The 18,988-nt window shown below is 45.2% G+C and overlaps 1 protein-coding gene across 4 annotated transcripts; it reads left to right on the top strand.

Annotated features, from left to right (window-relative positions):
- The first annotated feature begins 10,630 nt into the window (after positions 1 to 10,630).
- RAB29 (RAB29, member RAS oncogene family) lies at positions 10,631 to 18,067 on the top strand. 4 transcript variants are annotated; one of them, XM_058700471.1, is made up of 6 exons: positions 10,631 to 10,736; positions 11,061 to 11,308; positions 14,539 to 14,610; positions 15,292 to 15,473; positions 15,766 to 15,887; positions 16,185 to 18,067. In XM_058700471.1, the coding sequence occupies exons 2-6, from the start codon at positions 11,185 to 11,187 to the stop codon at positions 16,294 to 16,296; spliced, it is 612 nt and encodes a 203-aa protein (XP_058556454.1). In that variant the 5' UTR covers positions 10,631 to 10,736; positions 11,061 to 11,184; the 3' UTR covers positions 16,297 to 18,067. The 4 variants fall into 4 exon arrangements, with proteins under 4 accessions (XP_058556454.1, XP_058556453.1, XP_058556455.1 ...); XM_058700470.1 differs by having other exon boundaries at positions 10,642 to 10,762; XM_058700472.1 differs by having other exon boundaries at positions 10,661 to 10,807; positions 16,469 to 18,067.
- Positions 18,068 to 18,988: the final 921 nt, after the last annotated feature.

Raw genomic sequence — 18,988 nt, 5'->3', positions numbered from 1 at the left:
TGGTGAGAACATTTTAAAAAATCAGCGTTTTATAACAGGCCCAGGCTCTCGGACTAACTCTTCAAAGAAGCAATACGTTAGTAAGGTGGTTAAGGGTTAACAATAAGAGGATAATTGCTTATTAATTATTATTTGTACAATGTTTTAATATACAGTATATTATACTATACAGTATACCTTTAAATAATGGCCTCATTTGCAACTCCAGTATTATCTCTAATAACTCTGCAAAATTGATATTATCACCATATTATGAGAGAGAAGTAGAGTCTCAGAGAAGTTAAGTATCTTGCCCAAGGTCATGTATTCACACCCAGGTTTCTCTCAGCCCAGTGCCTTCCCACCTTGCCTCGGGGCCAGACGAAACAGCTAGCCAAGGTGCCCTATATAGAGAAAACAAAAGCATTGCCGAAGTGATCAGAAATATGGAGCCTGTTATCTCAATTTTGCCCATGAGACACCTCACATTACTGCACCATGTTAATTGTCTACTGAAATAGATCATATCTTCCAGTGGACATTTAAAAACATGCCTCCCAGGCGCCAGTCTATCCCTCATGATATTTTTGCAACATAATTACAGGCAACAACACCAACCCTGAGAGCTGCCAGCTGCCAGTCTCCTGGAATCCTCTCTCCTTCAGCTAAAATCCAGAAACTGAATATTGTACAATAGAGCGCTGTTTACTGTACTCTACTGTATCTTATTACATTATCTAGACATAAAATCTTTCAGTGTGGCTCCCAAGAAAATGACTGGCTTGGAAATTTAAAACAAACAAGCAAACAAACAAAAAAAGCTAAAGAGAAAACAGAAATTGCAGAAAAGCGAGAACGGTTTGGCCAGCCAGCAAAGATTTTTTAAACATAATTTGAAAGACTTTATGGGAATATTCATGTTTAGTTAAGTGTGGATGACTAAGACTGCCTAGCTATTGGTGATTTTTTTTTAATTAAAATAATCCCAAACAAGTTTAAATGTTATGTCATATTCAGTGCGTGGCAAAAGTTCCTTATTTTGAACATTATAGCAATTATTTTCTCTTAGCTCCTATCAAAGAAATGAACAAGTAGAGAACATTGCTTTAAGGGAGCTCCAGATTGCGGTCAGCCTGGGACAACCCCATGTTCTTCTGTCCTTGACTCTCCCACAGACTGTCACATGTGTGAGTTTCAAGTACATTACCTAAGTTGTTGAGGACCTCACAAATAATTCAGAAATGGAGCGTTTGATTTTTTAGGAGTTAGAAATTTGTGGACACTAAAGCTTCAAGAGAATAAATGATCTGTCAAATATGAAATATTTACTAAGATCTCTGGATTGCCAGGCCAAGATCCAAACCGTCCTTCTGTACAAGTTCAGGAAGCTTGGGGTGGAGGAATGTCGCCAATGCCTGAGGTACTCTTGGGGCAACCACTCCCAAGCTGGGGGTGCAGTTCAGATCCTTCTCCCTGGTAACTCCCATGCTGTGGAGAACAGAACAACGCATCGTGGGCCCAACCCATGCTTCTACATTCCGTGTGTCTTGCTTTGCTGAGAATCTGGGTTATCTCCTTCCTGTATCGGGGCCAAAGATGGCAGTGAGAATCCGCTGGGATGCCCCAGGGCATCCCTGGAATTCTCCTGCTCTAACCCTGCACGATGCTAGCCTGCTTTCTCCAATCAAGGCAGAATCTTATTCTTTGACCTCAATAAGTAAGAATCCGGATGTCCACTTTCAGAATGAGGAAACCTAGAAAACACGCGAAGGATGCTATAGGCTTCTTCTGGGACGTCTCCCCAGTCTCCTCATGTAGCTTAATTGTCAAAATGATAACAGTTAAGCACAAGCTTTAGAGGTAGACAGAAATCTGAATCCTACCTCTTTCAGCTGCTGGGCATAACTAGCTGCTTCCGATCCCCCAGTTGTCCCATTGGTAGAACAGGACAATAATGCTTTCTTTGTGGGGCTGCTGGGCACACAGAAGATCCAATAAATAGAAGCTTTTATTATTATTTTATAATGTCGACTGAATTGGTGGTATAGCAAAATGAGAAGAGAAATACTGAGAATACAGAGTTTGGGATGAGAGGAAGTAGCTAGTAAACCAAGAAGCTGACAGACCCAGACCCTAGACATTACCCCTTGGTGACAGGGTACAGCGCAAGTTGGACCAAGCTGTGCAGGGAAGAGGACTGGCTGGCTTCACAGACAGGTCTCCTTTGGATGAACACACCATGACCCTGAGCCCGGCTTCATCCTCAGAGGCTCAGAAACCCAATCCCACCCGGAAATCACGTCAGGGAGGCTGACTTGGACCCACCAACTCACGGAGCCCTGTGCATCAGACCAAAGACCAAACCCGGGAAGGCCGATGATTGGAAGGGACCCAGAGAGTTCCGAATCCTAACAGAGAAGTTAGTTTTGTAACTTGAAGATATAATGGCACCAGGTCTCGTCAGTCAGCTGCATGAGTCTCCGCAATAGGGACATCTGACTGGCGGCCAGACACTCCCTTAAGACTCTGGTCTCCACCAAAGCCCAAAGAGGTGTGGCCGCTATTCTCTCAGTGTCTCCTCTCTCTGCCTCTCAGGTTGACCAACTTCCCTTCACATCAATGCCTTCCTTCTTTAGATATACGTCTACCTTCAGTCAATCTCCTGCCCGGGGACTTCTCATTAACGTTCATTATATTTTATTTTAACCAGGCTCCACACCCAGCCTGGAGCCCAGTGCGGGGCTTGAACTCATGACCCTGAGCTCATGACCTGAGCTGAAATCAAGAGTCAGACGCTTAACCGACTGAGCCACCCAGGCACTCCATCATCAATGTTCATTTTAGAGTTTAATTCTGAGAGGGCTAGGGAGACCGTGGTATTTCCAAGTCTTGGTGGAGGGGCAGGGGCAGTCGGTAACTAAGGATGGCCTGTAGGCACAGTAATCTCTGCCTTCCTCACCTCTTGCAGAGTTAGAAGGACAGAGAAAATTAGAACAGAAACATCTGCATTGGAAGGAAACACCTTCATTTTACAGATGTGACTTCCTCAGAGCCACACAGACAGTTGAGACCACACGCTCAGTTCTTTAAACCAAAATTTCCCCTCTAGCTTCTGCCCTTTTTCTATCTTCTTTCCTTGGTCCTTATTTGGGGTGGAAGGGAGGGTATCCTTCTGAGGAGGGGAATGTGGCAACAAAACCGTAAAAACTAGAGTTTGATGTTTTCCCTACATATTCCCAGGCGCAAAGTTAACCCCAGACTCGGGGCACAAGCCCACGGAGAAGCGAGCGGCATGTGGCTCTGTGAGCCTGCCAGCCTCTCTCTAGAGGGTTTCCTAGGGCACCTTGCTGTGCAGCCTTCCAGCTGAATGCTCAGCTAGGTCACGGGCATCTCACCAAGCTGCTTCCTGTGCCCAAAGCAATCACCAAAAAGTTACGATCATTTAAACGAGCATGGAGTTTGGGGCTGAGGGACAGCTCACCCTGCCCTGGGTCCGTCCCTCTCCTCCCTCCGTGCTGCTGGGCCACTTGCCATGTCACTTCTGTCTCCGTTTCATGTCACAATGCATTTTTCCTGTCTGTCCTGGCACAGTGGTGGAGGATCGGGAGACCACACAAACCCTTTTTCTCTTCTATTTGAAGTCAAGCTCCCGAGTCCTTCGGTGATTGCCTGGTGCTGGGTCACTTCTTTAATAAGTACTTACTGAATTCATATGGAAGGCATCACCAGCAGGCACCTGAAATCAGTGCCGTAAGATAATGTATGCCACATCTTCCATGTAGGGCTCTTGCCAAGAAACATTTTTTCCAGAATCTAACCTTGAAAAAACAGACAGTCCAGATTGTGGGACTGTCTACGAGAGAATGGCCTGGACTCTTTAAAAAGAAAGTAAAAAAAAAAAAAAAAAAAAAAAAAAAACTAAAAAAATAAAATAAACAGCAAGCCAATATTATGAAAAGCAAAAAACAGGCAGGGGATTGTTACAGACTGATGCTGTCTCATAGAACTGTCTGCGACAGTGGAAATAATCACATCTGGGCCGTTCACGACTCACATATGGCAACTGAGCACCTTGAAATGGGGCCCGTATGATTGATGAGCTGATTTTTAAATGTATTTAATTTTAATTAATTTAGATGTAAATAACCACACATGGCTACTGGCTTCTGTATTGGACACAGCACAGCTCTACATTAAAAAGACATACGGGGCGCCTGGCGGGCTCAGTCAGTAGAGTGTGTGACTCGTGATCTCAGGATTGTGAGTTCAAGCCCCACACTGGGTGTAGCGATTACTTAAAAATAAAATCTTTAGGGTGTCTGGGGGGCTCAGTCCATTAAGCGTCCGACTCTTGATTTCAGCTCAGGTCACGATCTCACGGTTCGTGAGATCAAGCCCAGAGTTGGGCTCTGTGCTGACAGCGTGGATCCTGCTTGGGATTCTCTCTCTCTTTCTCTCTCTCTCTCAAAATAAATAAACTTAAAAAAAAATTTTTTTTTTAGATAAACTCTTTAGGGGAAAAAAATGACGAAAGAAATAAAACAACCAAATGCAACGCATGAACTTTGTATTCTAGATCAGAGGCAGGAAGAAAATGAGAAAAAAAATATTTCAAGGCTATAGACAGGTATAAATATACACTGTGTACGATATTCATGAACCAAGGTGAATTTTCTTGGGTGTGATAATGGTATTTTGGTTTTGTAAGTAAACTTCATCATCAGGAGCTGTGTGCTGAACTATTTAGGGATGAAATGTGCATTACTTTCAAATGGTTCAGTACACACACAAAGAGACAAAGCAGATGTGGCAAACTGTTAGAAATTGAAATCCAACTGAAGGACATACTGGTATGCATTGTACTCTTCTTTGAGCTTTTCTATGGGTTTGAACATTTTCAAAATAAAAAGTGAGAAGTAAAAAGGAGAAAGGCAGACAGTTATAGGAAGTGTGATAGTAACAAAGCAAGGCTGGCCACTTTCCCTAGCTTCCAACAGACTTGTGTTCCAAACACGTATATGCAAATCCGTCATTAGGCCCCCTGAATGTGCTTTCCCTCCTTCTCTGCCTCTCTGGGAATCTGCAACTTACTGTCAAAGAATTCCCTGGGGGCACCTGGGTGGCTCAGTTGGTTAAGCATCCAACTCTTGATTTCAACTCAGGTCATGATCTCATGGGTTTGTGGGATCGAGCCCCTGCATTGGGCTCTGTGCTGACAATGCAGAGCCTGCCTGGGATTCTCTCCCTTTCTCTCTGCTCTTCTGCTCCTCCCCTGCTCATGCTTGCTTGCTTGCTCTCTCTCTCTCTCTCTCAAAATAAATAAACATTAAAAAAAAATTAGAAGAAGAAGAAGAAGAATACACCCCCCCCCCCCAACAAAGGAACTGTCATCCTTCGATAGAAACTCTATGACTTGGCAGGGACACCAGGAACTTGCTAATCTACCCTCTTAAATCTTTGCTCCTCACTTTTTTTTTTTTTTAAGTTTATTAATTTATTTTGAGAGAGAGTAAGCAGGGGAGGGGCAGAGAGAGAGGGAGAGAGAGAATCCCAGGCAGGCTCTGCACGGTCATCGCAGAGCCCAATGAGGGGTTCCATCCCACAAACCGTGAGATCATGACCTGAGCTGACATCGAGAGTCTGACACCTAACCTACTGAGCCACCCAGGTGCCCTGCTCCTCATATTTCTGATTTGGGAAACTTCAAGAAGTTCCTCTACCGGACAGCAGGGACCAAAGCCAAAATTTTGTATTTGAAGTCCTTGTTTACTTTGCAACATGCTGATTGCTTATTTATAAGTTAAATAATCGTAAATTGGTCGCATGCTTACGTGACCACAAGTCAAGCAGCTTGTAGATGCTAAGGTGATGAATAAGGGCTGCAGAAATAAATGAAATGTTCATAAATGAGTTGACACTGAAGTCAGGCCTTAACAGCATTTCTCAAAATGGAATCTAGTCTAGGAGTCACCCTAGTACGAGACACAAAGACAGATTCCCTTGGATCAGAATGTCCATATTTAACAAGTGCCCCAGGTGAGTCTTATACACACAAAAGTTTAGGACTTTTGGAACTTGAAGCATGGGAAGAGTTAGGTATGTCAATACTGAGAGTATTCTGATAGGTAAGGCACCAGGCAAAAGTGCAAGGTCAAAAATGAAATTGGGCTTTTAAAGAGTGTAAGGACCCTGACTTTGTCAAAGGGGAAATTCTCCTTTGAGATCAAGTTAGGGAGGGTGGGGCCAGTGCATAGGTTATGGATACTGGGGTGCCTGGGTGGCTCAGTCAGTTAAGTGTCTGATTTCAGTTCAGGTCACGATCTCCTGGTTCATGGGTTTGAGCCCTCCTACCCCACCCTGTTGGGCTCTCTGCTGTTAGCTTGGAGCCCTCTTTGGATCCTCTGTCTCCCTCTCTCTCTCCCCCTCCCCTGCTTGGACTCTCTCTCTCAAAAATAAATAAACGTTAAAAAAAAAAAAAAACTGCGGGTGCCTGGGTGGCTTAGTCAGTTAAGTGTCTGACTTCAGCTCAGGTCATGATCTCACCGTTCGTGAGTTCAAGCCCTGTGACGGGCGCTGTGCTGAGAGCTCAGAGCCTGGAGCCTGTTTCAGATTCTGTCTCTGTTGCTCTCTGCCCCTCCCCCGCTCATTCTCTGTCTCTGTCTCTCTCTCTCTCAAAAATAAATAAACATTTTTTAAATAACTGAAAAGAATTAAAAAAAAAAAAAAAAAAGGTTTTGGATACCATCTCAGGGAGGTTGGCCAGTCTTTGGATAGTTGGTAGACAGTTGAGGGAACAATGATGTTTTAGGGAAATCATCCTGGACAATGTGTAAGATGAATTGAGATAAAAGAAACTCGAATCAGGGAGACCAAAAAACAGGTTATTGGAGATGACCCAGGTGTGACATAAGGATAGCCTGAACCAGGAAAAGAGCACTGAATAGGAAGCAGAAAGGGTGGGTGGAGTAATGTTTTTGAAAGAAGAATCAGATGATGTGGTGACTGACTTTTTTTTTTTTTTTTTTTTAATTTTTTTTTTCAACGTTTATTTTATTTTTTGGGACAGAGAGAGACAGAGCATGAACGGGGGAGGGAGAGAGAGAGGGAGACACAGAATCGGAAACAGGCTCCAGGCTCTGAGCCATCAGCCCAGAGCCTGACGCGGGGCTCGAACTCACAGACCGTGAGATCGTGACCTGGCTGAAGTCGGACGCTTAACCGACTGCGCCACCCAGGCGCCCCAAGTGACTGACTTTTTTAAAAGGAGTCTGTAAAGTGATGTGTGTAAAAGGAAGTGTTCATAATGCTCAAAGTCTGCCATAGCAAAAGAACAAAAAACTAATGTGTGATTAACAAACTGGCTGAGGATTTGAGTAGACATTTCTCCAAAGAAGACATACAGATAGTGAACAGGTACATGAAAGAATGTTCAGTGTCACTCACCATCAGGGAAATACAAAACCACAATGAGGTATCACTTCACACCTGGCAAGATGGCTATTATAAAAAAAAAAAAAAGACAAATGTTGGCAAAGATGTGGAGAAATTTGAACCCTTGCACACTGTTGGTGGGAATGCAAATCCTGCACCCATTATGGAAAACAGTATGAAAGCTCCTCAAAAAGTTAAAAATAGAACTATCATATGATCCAGAAATCTCACTTCTGGGTATTTATGCAAAAGAATTGAAATCAGTATATCAAACAGATATTAGCACTACTGTGTTCATTACAATGCTATTCACAATAACCAAGATATGGAAGCAACCTAAATGTCCTTCGATAGATGAATAAAGAAAAGTGGCACATGCGTACAGTGGAATATTACTCAGCCTTTTTGAAAAAGGAACCTCTGCAAGTAAGCAACAAGATGAATGAAGCTTAAGGACATGATGTGGAGTGAAATAACCAAGTCAGAGAAAGACAACTACTGCATGATCTCGTTTATATGAGATATCTAAAGTAGTCAAAATTAGGGGTGCCTGGGTGGCTCAGTGGCTTAAGCATCCAACTCTTGGTTTTGGCTCAGGTCATGATCTCAGGGTTTGTGAGTTCGAGCCCCGCATCAGGCTCTGCGCTGACAGTGTGGAGCCTGCTTGGGATTCTCTCTCTCCCTCTTTCTCTGCCCCTTCCCCCGCTTGCTCCCTCTCTCTCAAATAACTAAATATTTAAAAATTAATAATAAAATAAAATAGACAAATTTATAGAATCAAAGAGTGGAATAGCTGTTGCCAAAAAATGGGGGGGGAGGGGGCAAATGAGAGTTTCTGATCAATGGGCTTAAGTTTCAGTTAAGCAAGAGGAGTAAATTCTAGAGATCCACTGTACGACACTGTACCTCTGTTGCACACTTAAACATTTGTATTTTTTTGTATCTCATAACACATTTAAAAATGTGTTAAGAGTAGATCTGATGTTAAGTATTCCTACCACAGAAAAATAAAATTTTTTAAATGCTCAGGGTCACCTGGGTGGGTCAGTTAAGCATCCAACTTTGGCTAAGGTCATGATCAGAAGGTTCATGAGTTCAAGCCCTGCATTGAGCTCACTGCTGTCAGGGCAGAGTCCACTTCAGATCTTCTGTTCCCCTCTTTCTCTGCCCCTCCCACACTCGTGCTTACTCTGTCTTTCTTTCAAAGATAAATAAACATTTTAAAACGTTTTTTTAATTTTTGTGTTTTATTTTATTTTTGAAAGAGAGAGAGCGAGACAGAGTGTGAGTGGGGGAGAGGCAGAGAGAGAGGGAGACACAGAATGTGAAGCAGGCTCCAGGCTCTGAGCTGTCAGCATAAAGCCCGACTGAGGGCTTGATCTCACAAACCGTGAGATGATGACCCGAGCCGAAGTCAGACGCTTAACCGACTGATCCACCCAGGCGGGCCTAAAAAAGTTTTGTTTTTAGTGCTCGAGGTCTGAAACCTGAGTGGAGCAAAGAAACAATGAGACCAGTGACAAAAATGGGGACCCTGAGAAAAGGAGCCATTTTTGTGATGATGTACTAAGAGGGAGGCTGTGAAACCACATCCAAGTGGAGGCACCTTTAAGTACCAGTTGAATATAATTGATTGGAGATAAAAATATAAATAAAGTCAAGACTGAGAGATATTTGAAGCCAAGAGCAATTCATGAATGGCGTTTAATGAATGATCAGCTCAAGGACCAAGAATCAAGCCTTAGAAAAATAGCCCCTTTTGGGCGTGATGGGGTGGAAAGAAACCATAAAAGAAAAAGGTAATGGTCAGAGAGACAAGAGGACCAACCACAAAGTCAAAGAGTTGTCAAAGGGTCGTCAGCTACATCAAAGCCAATGGGAACTGAGAAGAGACCCTTGGAAAGGGCTCTCAGATGACCAGCTAGCCTGACCTCCCATACTTGGGTAGCAAACTTTTTTTTTTAAGTTTATTTATTTTTGAAAGAGAGAGACAGACAGAATATAAGCATGGGAGGGGCAGAGATAGAGGGAGACAGAATCTGAAGCAGGCTTCAGGCTCCAGGCCAGGCTCTAGGCTCCAGGCTCCAAGCCCGATGTGGGGCTCAAACTCAGGAACTGTGAGATCATGACCTGAGCTGAAGTTGGACTCAACCACTGAGCCACCCAGGCGCCCCCTGGGTAACAAACATTTTGGGCCAAATACCTCATGAATCATGCTGATGTTCTGTCCTCAAGGGTCATAAGAGATAGCCTGTCTATCAAGAGGCTGCTTCCGATTCTGTGTTACCAGGTCTCTCTGCCCCTCCCCCACTCATGCTCTGTCTTTCTGTCTCTAAAAATATATAAACGTTAAAAAAAAATTTTTTTTTAAAGAGACCTGCGCATAGCTGTGTTTCCCAGGGCTTGCTGTTTTTTCTGTTTCTGGCAAAAGCTCAGAAAAATAGAGCTATTTTGCTTGCCATGAATCTCAGGTCCCCTTAACTCTTTAAAGGTGGGGTAGGTCATGAAAGCTATAGGCCGAAATTTTTAAATCACTGGCAAAAGTGTAGTTTAATGATTATTTATGAGCAACGGCAGCAGCAAATGGAGGAGGACTCCCAGTGGACTCCAGTTAGCTGCCAGTTCAAACGATGAGATTGGGAATTGTGAAGTGAGAATAAGGAACTGTCTCTTCGTTTTCTACCTTTACTGTTGTGGCCAGTTATCAAATAATAATAATAACTGACATTTAATGGCATAAGTTTTTCTAAGGGTCAGTCTCTTGATCAAATGTCCCTGAACTTGACTTATCCTAGCCACATGGCAAATGAAAGAGCTAGCCTTCATGTTCCTAAGATACTGGAGATTTGTCTGTGTGATCAAAGAAACAGCAAATGGACTTCGCTGGGAGCATGAGGGATGAGGCTGGAACTTCTATTAGTTGAATCATTTATGGAATCTATGGAACAATTTTTAACCTTTGTTCCATAAAACCTTTAATGAGAAATCTGGGGACGGAATGAGGCAGGTGAGATCGTGTGGAATAAATCGCCTCTGAAGGATCTTTTCCATTCCGGGCTTACTATAAAGTAAGATCCCGAACCACCGAAGAGGTTTGAAAGCCTTGAAACTTTGTGCAGCGTTTCAAAAAACAAAAAAAAAAAAAGTGCATAAACTACCTTTCCCAGGAGGCCTCGCGGGGCACTCTCCGCTCTCCGCTAGTTTCTCTTCGCCTCGAGGTAAGCTGGGGAATGTAGTGCCCCAAGCCGCCCTGCACGTGACGCGTGCGGAGGAAGACAAGGGGCCCCGCGCCGCCCTAGGCGGCCCAGGGTCCCCGGGGTCTAAGTGTGAGCAGCTCCTTGCCCGGAATTTGGTTTGTGCAGGGCGGGGAGGGCCCCCGTCGTCTGGCCCCATCCGTGTAAGCGCTGACCCGGGTTCGCCCGCTGGCGCCGCTCCGGGGAAGTCCCCGTGGGCGAGGCACCGCTGGGTCCCCTCCAGTTTCTGGGCAGCCCGGTGCGGGGGGGGGGGGGGGAGGGGGGTCGGGGGGGGGGAAGGTGCGAACAGCCCGGGGGCTCGGAACTCGCGCCCTGCGCCCCACCCAGGCTGCGGCCGCACGGGGAGGAAGCGCGTCTAGGTTGAGTGCAAAGTTTCCCTTTTTGCTTTCTCGTCAGAGCCGCTCCAGCGGGCGGTCTTCGGTTTGAGGGGGTCCGGAACCGAAGGAGTTAAAACAAGCGACTCCCCCCCCCCCCCCCCTACCCCACTGGCCGCCTCCCTCACCAGTCCAGCCCGCCAGCCATGGGCGGACGCGATCACCTGTTCAAAGTGCTGGTGGTGGGGGACGCCGCGGTGGGCAAGACGTCCCTGGTGCAGCGATACTCCCAGGACAGCTTCAACAAACATTACAAGTCCACGGTGGGAGGTGAGACGTCGCCGCGGGGGCGGGGCGGACCCCTGCGGGTGGGGAGCCGGGGGCTTCGAGCCCTCAAGGCCCTTCCTCCGTCAGGAAGTAGGTGTCTGGGATCTTGGAGCGAGTAACTGCCCGGTGTTTGATTTGCACGTTTCTCTTGGGTTTCCCCAGTGAGGTTCACCCAGCCTGAGCTGACTGCCGGGGAAGAGATTGGGCGAAGGTGTGAAGAGGAGGAATGGGGAAGGGAGGATGAGAAAATGCGCAATTGTTGCGTTTCCCCCCTCCCCCGGGAACTGTGAACTCAGGTCTCCTGCAACCTTCCAGGCGGTCATGGGCAAATTCGTGTCATCAGCAGAGACCGCTGGGACCCCCCACCCCCACCCCTCCTACCTGGGAGGCCCGGTTGGGTGCCGGCTGGGGCTCTTGGCCTGCCTCTCACAGGAGTTCCAGGCAGCTGATGAAGGAACAGAAAGGTGTTTAATCTGGCCGTAAAGGACGCTAGTGTGTGTGTGTGTGTGTGTGTGTGTGTGTGTGTGTGTGTTTAATAATTTTTAAAAATTTATTTATTTTGAGAGAGACAGAGAGACAGAGCAGGGTAGGCGCAGAGAGAGAGGGAGAGAGAGAATCCCAAGCGGGCTCCCTCTGTCAGCGCAGAGCCCCACGTGGGGCTCCTTCGGAGAACTGCTCGATCATGACCTGAGCTGAGATCAAGAGTTGGATGCTTAACCTTAAGGCTGAGCCGCCCAGGCGCCCCTAGAATCCCAGCTTTGTTTGGGGGTGCTTACCTGGGAGAGCTCCTGACCCCCACAATCTGATGCTTATCCAGGCTGGTAAGCTGTGTGTATTTTTGTCCATGGATTGCTTAAATAAAGGCAACCTAGAAATTCTTCAGGAAATCTGAAATATATGGATTATCTGGCCTACCCTTCCACCCCTTTTTCTCTCAAACTGGGGAGGTGAAAAAGGAAGGGAACACAAAGGAGTGCATTCATTTGTTTTTAGGGACAGGCTTTGGACTCAACTTTTTTTTTTTCCCCTCAGAGGTAGAAATGCCTTTGTGTTAGGTAGAAGGTGTTTAGCTGGGAACGGCTGGTGAAGGGGGAGAGTAACACAACATTTATTCATTTATCTACATTAAGAGAACTCTTTTTTTTTTTTTTTTAAGGAAAAAACCTGCACTAATGTAAATATTGAAGATGGGTGCTGGTGTCCATTATGGAATTTAAAAAAATTAACAAGCATTAACACTACCATTAAAACATCCTCCTTAGGAACATCCAGCAAAATTTAGGGTTTATAAATTTTTTTTAATGTTCATCTATTTTTGACAGAGAGACAGTGTGAGTGGGGGAGGGGCAGAGAGAGAGAGAGAGAGAGAGAGAGACAGAATCCAAAGCAGGCTCCAGGCTCTGAGCCGTCAGCACAGAGCCCGAGGCAGGACTCGAACTCATGACCTGAGCTGAAGTCAGACGCTTAACTGACTAAGCCACCCAGGCGCCCCGAAATTTAGGGTTTAAAGTTTCAAAAACTATTTCCTGACCATTTTGCCCCCTAACTCCTAAATAATATGAGGTCCCCTATTTCATGGATTTGGTTAAAAATACAGGGATGCCTGGGTAGCCCACTCGGCTAAGCGTTCCACTCCATCTCAGATCAGGTCGTGATCTCACCTACACTGATGGTGTAGAGCCTGCTTGGCGTTCTGTCTCTCCTCTCTGCCCCTCCCCAACTTGTGAGCTCCTGCACCCACGCTCTCTCTCCCTCTCTCAAAATCAATAAATAAAAATAAAACTTAAAAAAAAAGATTTCGCTAATTAGTTTTTAGCAATTGCTCTGGTTTTCCTTTAGTAAAGAATAATTGGCTCCGGCTATATATTTTTTTTCAGTAATTATTCTAAATTTCCCCTGGCTTTCATTTCTGTCACAGATGCGGGAAAATGTATCTCCAAATCTGGGAAATTATTCATTTTCTCTCCTTATCAAAAGGCTTTGGCCCCCTGGCAGACTCCTTCAGGCTTAGCTCCTGGAGTCTCAGCATCTACAGATTCCAGCACTGCTCTTAAAGCATCATCCATGCGGGGTCTTTCTTCTTCCTGGGAATCCTCTGGGACCCCTGCACTTTAGCCCATTCCTGCCCCAAATTCCTAGGGCTTTATGGAGGGTATAGAATCCCCCCCCCCCCCCCCCGCCCGGGTGTGTGCTCCTCGTAATGCAATCAGATTAGAAACCAACAGCGAAATTGAATGTGGAAGATGCGAAAGCTACCCACACTTACCTCATTTCCCCCTTTTGCCCGATCATCCCTAAGGAAACCCCCTAGACCTCCCAGAAACTGTGTAGCTTGAAATCAGGAATGGTTTTCACAATTGCTCCCACCCTCCTGTCCCCCAGCCTGAGAGATGTAGTAACAAATCGATGAGTTTGTTGAGAGAATAAAAGCCGAAGACCCCTTCAGAGGGTGGTTATGAATCGTCTGTGCCAGGCACACTCTCCGTCAGAAGAGCATGTGACTCTTGATCTTGGGGTTGTGACTTCGAGCCCCATGTTGGGGGTAGAGTTTACTTAAAAAGATAATAATAGGGGTGCCTGGGTGGCTGAGTCGGTTAAGCATCTGACTTCAGCTCGGGTCATGATCTCACAGTTCATGGGCTCGAGCCCCTCATCGGGCTCTGTGCTGACAGCTCGGAGCCTGGAGCCTGCTTCGGATTCTGTGTCTCCCTCTCTCTCTGCCCCTCCCGCGCACTCTCTCTCTTTCTCTCTCTCAAAAAAAAGAAAAAAAAGGGGCACCTGGGTGGCGCAGTCGGTTAAGCATCCGACTTCAGCCAGGTCACGATCTCGCGGTCCGTGGGTTCCACCCCTGCGTCAGGCTCTGGGCTGATGGCTCAGAGCCTGGAGCCTGTTTCCGATTCTGTGTCTCCCTCTCTCTCTGCCCCTCCCCCGTTCATGCTCTGTCTCTCTCTGTCCCAAAAATAAATAAAAAACGTTGAAAAAAAAATTTAAAAAAAAGAAAAAAAAAAAAGAATAAACACTTAAAAAAATTTTTTTTAAATAATAAACGTTAAAAAAAAAAAAAGAATTGTCTGTTCCACAGGTGTGGTGGACTCATCTCAGCCCATTGAGAGCTGAAAAGTAAATAGAAAGGATTAGAGTTATGTGTCTCTAGTTGAAAGTGCACATTTGCTCCGGGTTTGTTCATGGATTTTTTAAAGGTAAATCTTATTCAATTCTACGTGCATTTTCAGTGGATTTTGCTCTGAAGGTTCTCCAGTGGTCTGACTCAGAGGTGGTGCGGCTCCAGCTGTGGGATATTGCAGGTAGGCTACAAAGATGCATTAGGAACAAAGGAAGAAATTTTGGTTGGATCAGCAAGCCCTCAGAAAAAGTGGGGTAGCAATCCCAGAAGGGCTTTTCTGGAGCCAGAATGACTGGGTCGCTCAGAGGGTACATAAGATGAGTCGCTGTAGATGTTTTCTGTAGGTGTTTTGCCCTGGATAAAGGTCGGGCCTTTTCTCTGTGGGTGGAGCAGCTTGGCAGGGTGGTGGATTGTCCAGACCATAGGTGGGCGCTCTCACAGCAGACGGAGGGTGCTTTTTCCAGCGTTTCAGCTGACCTTGGTGAGAAACCGGATCCCCAGGAAATAGAGACAATAATAATAATAGCTGACTTTTACTGTATACCAAGCACTTTCCTCAGCATTTTAGATTCAATGACTCGTTAATCCTCATAGCAACCCTGTGATCAAAGCTACTGCTTTTATCCCCGCTCTGCAGATGAGAAATCTGAGGCGCTGAAAGCTTGACTTGGCCAAAGTCACGCAGATAGTAAATGACAGAGCGGGGATTTGGACTTGGGCGGTCTGGGTACAGAATCTGGACTCGGCCACAGTGCCTACTGCCCTGTCCCCCCACAGTGAAGGCACGAAGGGCAGGGTATTGGAGGGGGTTGAGACTAGTTGTTAGCATCACGTTTTCAACAGCTCCCTTCTTTCCTCCCAGGGCAGGAGCGCTTCACCTCCATGACACGACTATACTATCGGGATGCCTCCGCCTGTGTTATTATGTTCGATGTCACCAACGCCACAACCTTCACCAACAGCCAGAGATGGAAACAGGACTTGGACAGCAAGCTCACGCTGCCTAATGGAGAGCCCGTGCCCTGCCTGCTCTTGGCCAACAAAGTATGTGGTTAATCTAGGAAAATGGCCCCTGGCCTCTCTCTGTGGTCAGAGAGGAAGCATGTCTAAAATGCTCTCTGATTCCAGGCATCCATTTCCCCTTCTCAAGTTGGCAAAATCATCTCTACCTCCTTTCAAGGGATGCTGGGACTTTCTTTGGGGAGAATGTTGACTAGATTTTAGATGCTGGTGCTCTTAGCCATTGGTGGAAAGGTTTTAAATCCGCAACTATCTGAGCAGTGTTCCTACTCTCAGGAAGTTTATGGTGTTGCCTTTTGTGTACTCTCTTTGCCAGTGTGATCTGTCCCCCTGGGCGGTGAGCCGAGACCAAGTTGACCGGTTCAGTAAAGAGAATGGTTTCACAGGTTGGACAGAAACATCGGTCAAGGAGAACAAAAATATCAACGAGGCCATGAGGTGAGTAGCTCATGTTGTTCTGGGGTTAGACACACAGATTTACCTGTCTTCTGCCGCCGCTCCCTGCCTTGGACCCTCTTTCCTTGTTTCTGAACAAACAAGAACAGACTGAGCCGCTGGAATCCCAGCTTCGGAAGGTCAGGGATGCTGTCCTTTCTCCTGAGATAACTGGGGACAAAGGAGCATTTAAGGTTGTGGCTTTACCGAATGCCATCTGGTGATAAGGCAGACAGTTGTCTGCCATCCCTCCCTTTCCTCCACCCGGTTTATCAGGCTTACTTTTTATTTGTTTTTTAGAGTCCTCATTGAAAAGATGATGAGCAATTCCAGAGAAGATATGTCTTTGTCCACCCAAGGGGACTACATCAATCTGCAGACCAAGCCCTCCTCCAGCTGGGCGTGCTGCTAGTAGTTTTTGGCTTGTTTCCCTCCCACTGTCAGGAGGTCTCTTCATCCCTTTCCCTTGGTTGCCCACCCAGCAATCTCATGTGCATTTGAACTGTCTCCTGCCCGCTGTCCTGGAAGGACCATCATCACTAAGGAAAGCCTGGGACTCAAATGCATCTCTGCGTCTCTCACAGGTGGGCTCCCACTGGCTGCTGGCTGCTGTGACTCAGTTGGCACCTTCTGTGTAAGAAAGCTCATCTTATCTCTCCATTTGGGATCCGGGATTTTGTGGGAAGCATTGGAAATCGGCACCTGTGATCAGAATCCCCACCTGTTTTTCACGTTCATTTTCCCATTTGATGTATGTTGATATCTCAACCTGATAGGACTTCAGATTGCGAGGAAAACGAGAGCAAAGGGCATTTCCCACATTCATCGTAGGTTATCGCTGTCAGATTCTTCCTGTCTTGGACTTTGAATTTGAACCTCTGATTCCAAGATGCACAGGAGTGCGGCTGGATATCCATGGGTTTTTGGGCTACAGGAGGTAACGCAAAAGTCACTGTATTTTTGAAGCTTCTAAAGTCATGACTGGCTTTCTCTTACCTTGGCTTCAAGAATAGTCAAGCTTTTAAACTACTTAGTGTGTGTGGCGAGAGCATTTCTTTCCCCCAAAGAAATCAATTGTCACGTTAGAGTTTTTCAGTATCTCGCTACCAGCGGGGTGGGAGCGGGGTTAGCAGGTTTCTGGGTTGGTGTCCTGACGTGAAACACTGCAAATGACATCAGTTGGCCGTGGTGCCCTGAAATAGGTCTGTTCCGCACAGCTCGGGGAGTCTGAATGGAAGAGGGAGAGGTTAATAGAACAAAATCCTGTGGGGCAACTTGCTTCTGAGCACTTTGGGTGCCTAGCACTTAACAGCCTTAAGAAACAAATTTTATGTACAGACCTTTGCCTGAGGGGACTGAGTAGATAGACAGAAAATCTTTAAGTAATTTAAGTGCTAAATCGGGTAGGGTTTTTAGTATCAAATCACTTCTAGACAGCTTAATTTGTTAAATTCTCACAGGATGGTGATTTATAACTTACCCAAAGTTATGAATATTCTTAATGAACTCAGAGGCCTAGAATTTTTTGAAAGACACTTATTTAGATAAGTAAGCATCCTAAGTAAGCAACTCCCAAATCTGACCAATCAGAACCACTTGGGAAGTTTGTTTAAAAAAACATTTTTTTAAAATAAGGTGTTTATTTTATGTTTTAAGATTTCTCAAACCCACTGAATCAAAATTTCCTGGGGTGGAGCCTGGGAATTTGTTGTTTTTCAAAGCTACCCGGATAATTTGACTAGCCTGGTTTGGAAAGCATCACTGGGGAGTTTGGTAAAGATGTACAGACCCAGGCATTCCCTATATAAATGCCCCGGGCTCCCCTGTGCTCTGTTAGCTCTCCCAGTGATTCTAATACACACCAGACTTTGGAAACTACTGTCTTAAGAGAATGATCAGAGGCCAAATACTCTCAGAAAGAGAATGGGAGCCAGACTTTCAGTGGTTGGTTGGTTGGTTAGTTGGTTGCTTGGTTTTTAATACCAAGTATTATCACTTGTGCATAGTCTCTTAAGACCGTGAAGTTCTCTTTTGTATTACCCTTTTAAAATAATAGGTTTTTGTTACAACGGTTCTGAAGGTATTAGTGGAGTAACTAATTCCCTTTATGTGAAAAGAAAATTGATTATTATTTGCCGGTTTGAACCTCTGCAAAGTCACAAATAAAAGTGAAATAACTCTTGCATTCATGGTAGTTATTCTCCTTTGAAGTGAGTTTGTTAAAGTGCCATTTTATACTGATGAATAATTCAAGAGTATTGTGGAAGTGGAGATTTTATTTTTTAAACACCTTTAAAAAATGTAGGTAAATGTTTATTCTGTCTATTAATTTACAGGTATCCATCGCCTAATACCAATTCAGTACTTGATGTAACATTCCAAATACTGCTTGGAAATGTGACCATTATAAAAAAAAAAAAAAAAACATTGAATATGTTTTCTTTTCCCATGTGTTGACTCAAGAGTTACCTGCTTTTTCAAGCATTGCTCGAGGCTGGCCTGCCAGTCCTTCTGGATTTTTTTCTTAAGTGGTGAACATTAAAGGGCTGAAACTAATTAAAGAAGAAATTGAAATGTAACTAATTCCTCTGTATGTCCTGTCCATAAAGAAAAGGGAAATCAACTAAGATTTTTTAAAAAGAGGGAAATGTTTACATGAATTAGAATTAGAATTATACTAAAAATAATTATATCCTGTCATCAGGATGCTACGTGTTGGTACAATTGCTAGGAACATGGATATTGTTGTAGCCCTTCCCTAGAGAACTTTCCATATTTGAGACAAGATGCCCCTCCAACCACTCAGCTGGTTTTTGGACAGAACGAAAACATAAGCATGTCCTGTGGAGTGTTTTTAAGAGACCCAAGGAAGGGCTGAGAACAGAGCTGTGGAACTGTGACTGCCCTGGTTTTGGACTTTGAACAGAATAACTGAGTGACCAAACAAATAGAGAAAAAGAGATCACAGGTCAAGGAAGGCCCCTCCACAGTAAGTAACGGTTTGCCCTTTCATTACTACTAATGAGCCAGAATTACTCCCAAGATGATTTCCCCAATTCATTTGCCCTAGCTATTGCTAAGATATGTTTGGGGTCCTCATTTTT

The sequence above is a fragment of the Neofelis nebulosa genome, chromosome 15, assembly GCF_028018385.1.
Source record: "Neofelis nebulosa isolate mNeoNeb1 chromosome 15, mNeoNeb1.pri, whole genome shotgun sequence".
In the NCBI taxonomy this organism is placed as follows: domain Eukaryota; kingdom Metazoa; phylum Chordata; class Mammalia; order Carnivora; family Felidae; genus Neofelis; species Neofelis nebulosa.
This window is presented reverse-complemented; position numbering and strand designations above follow the sequence as displayed.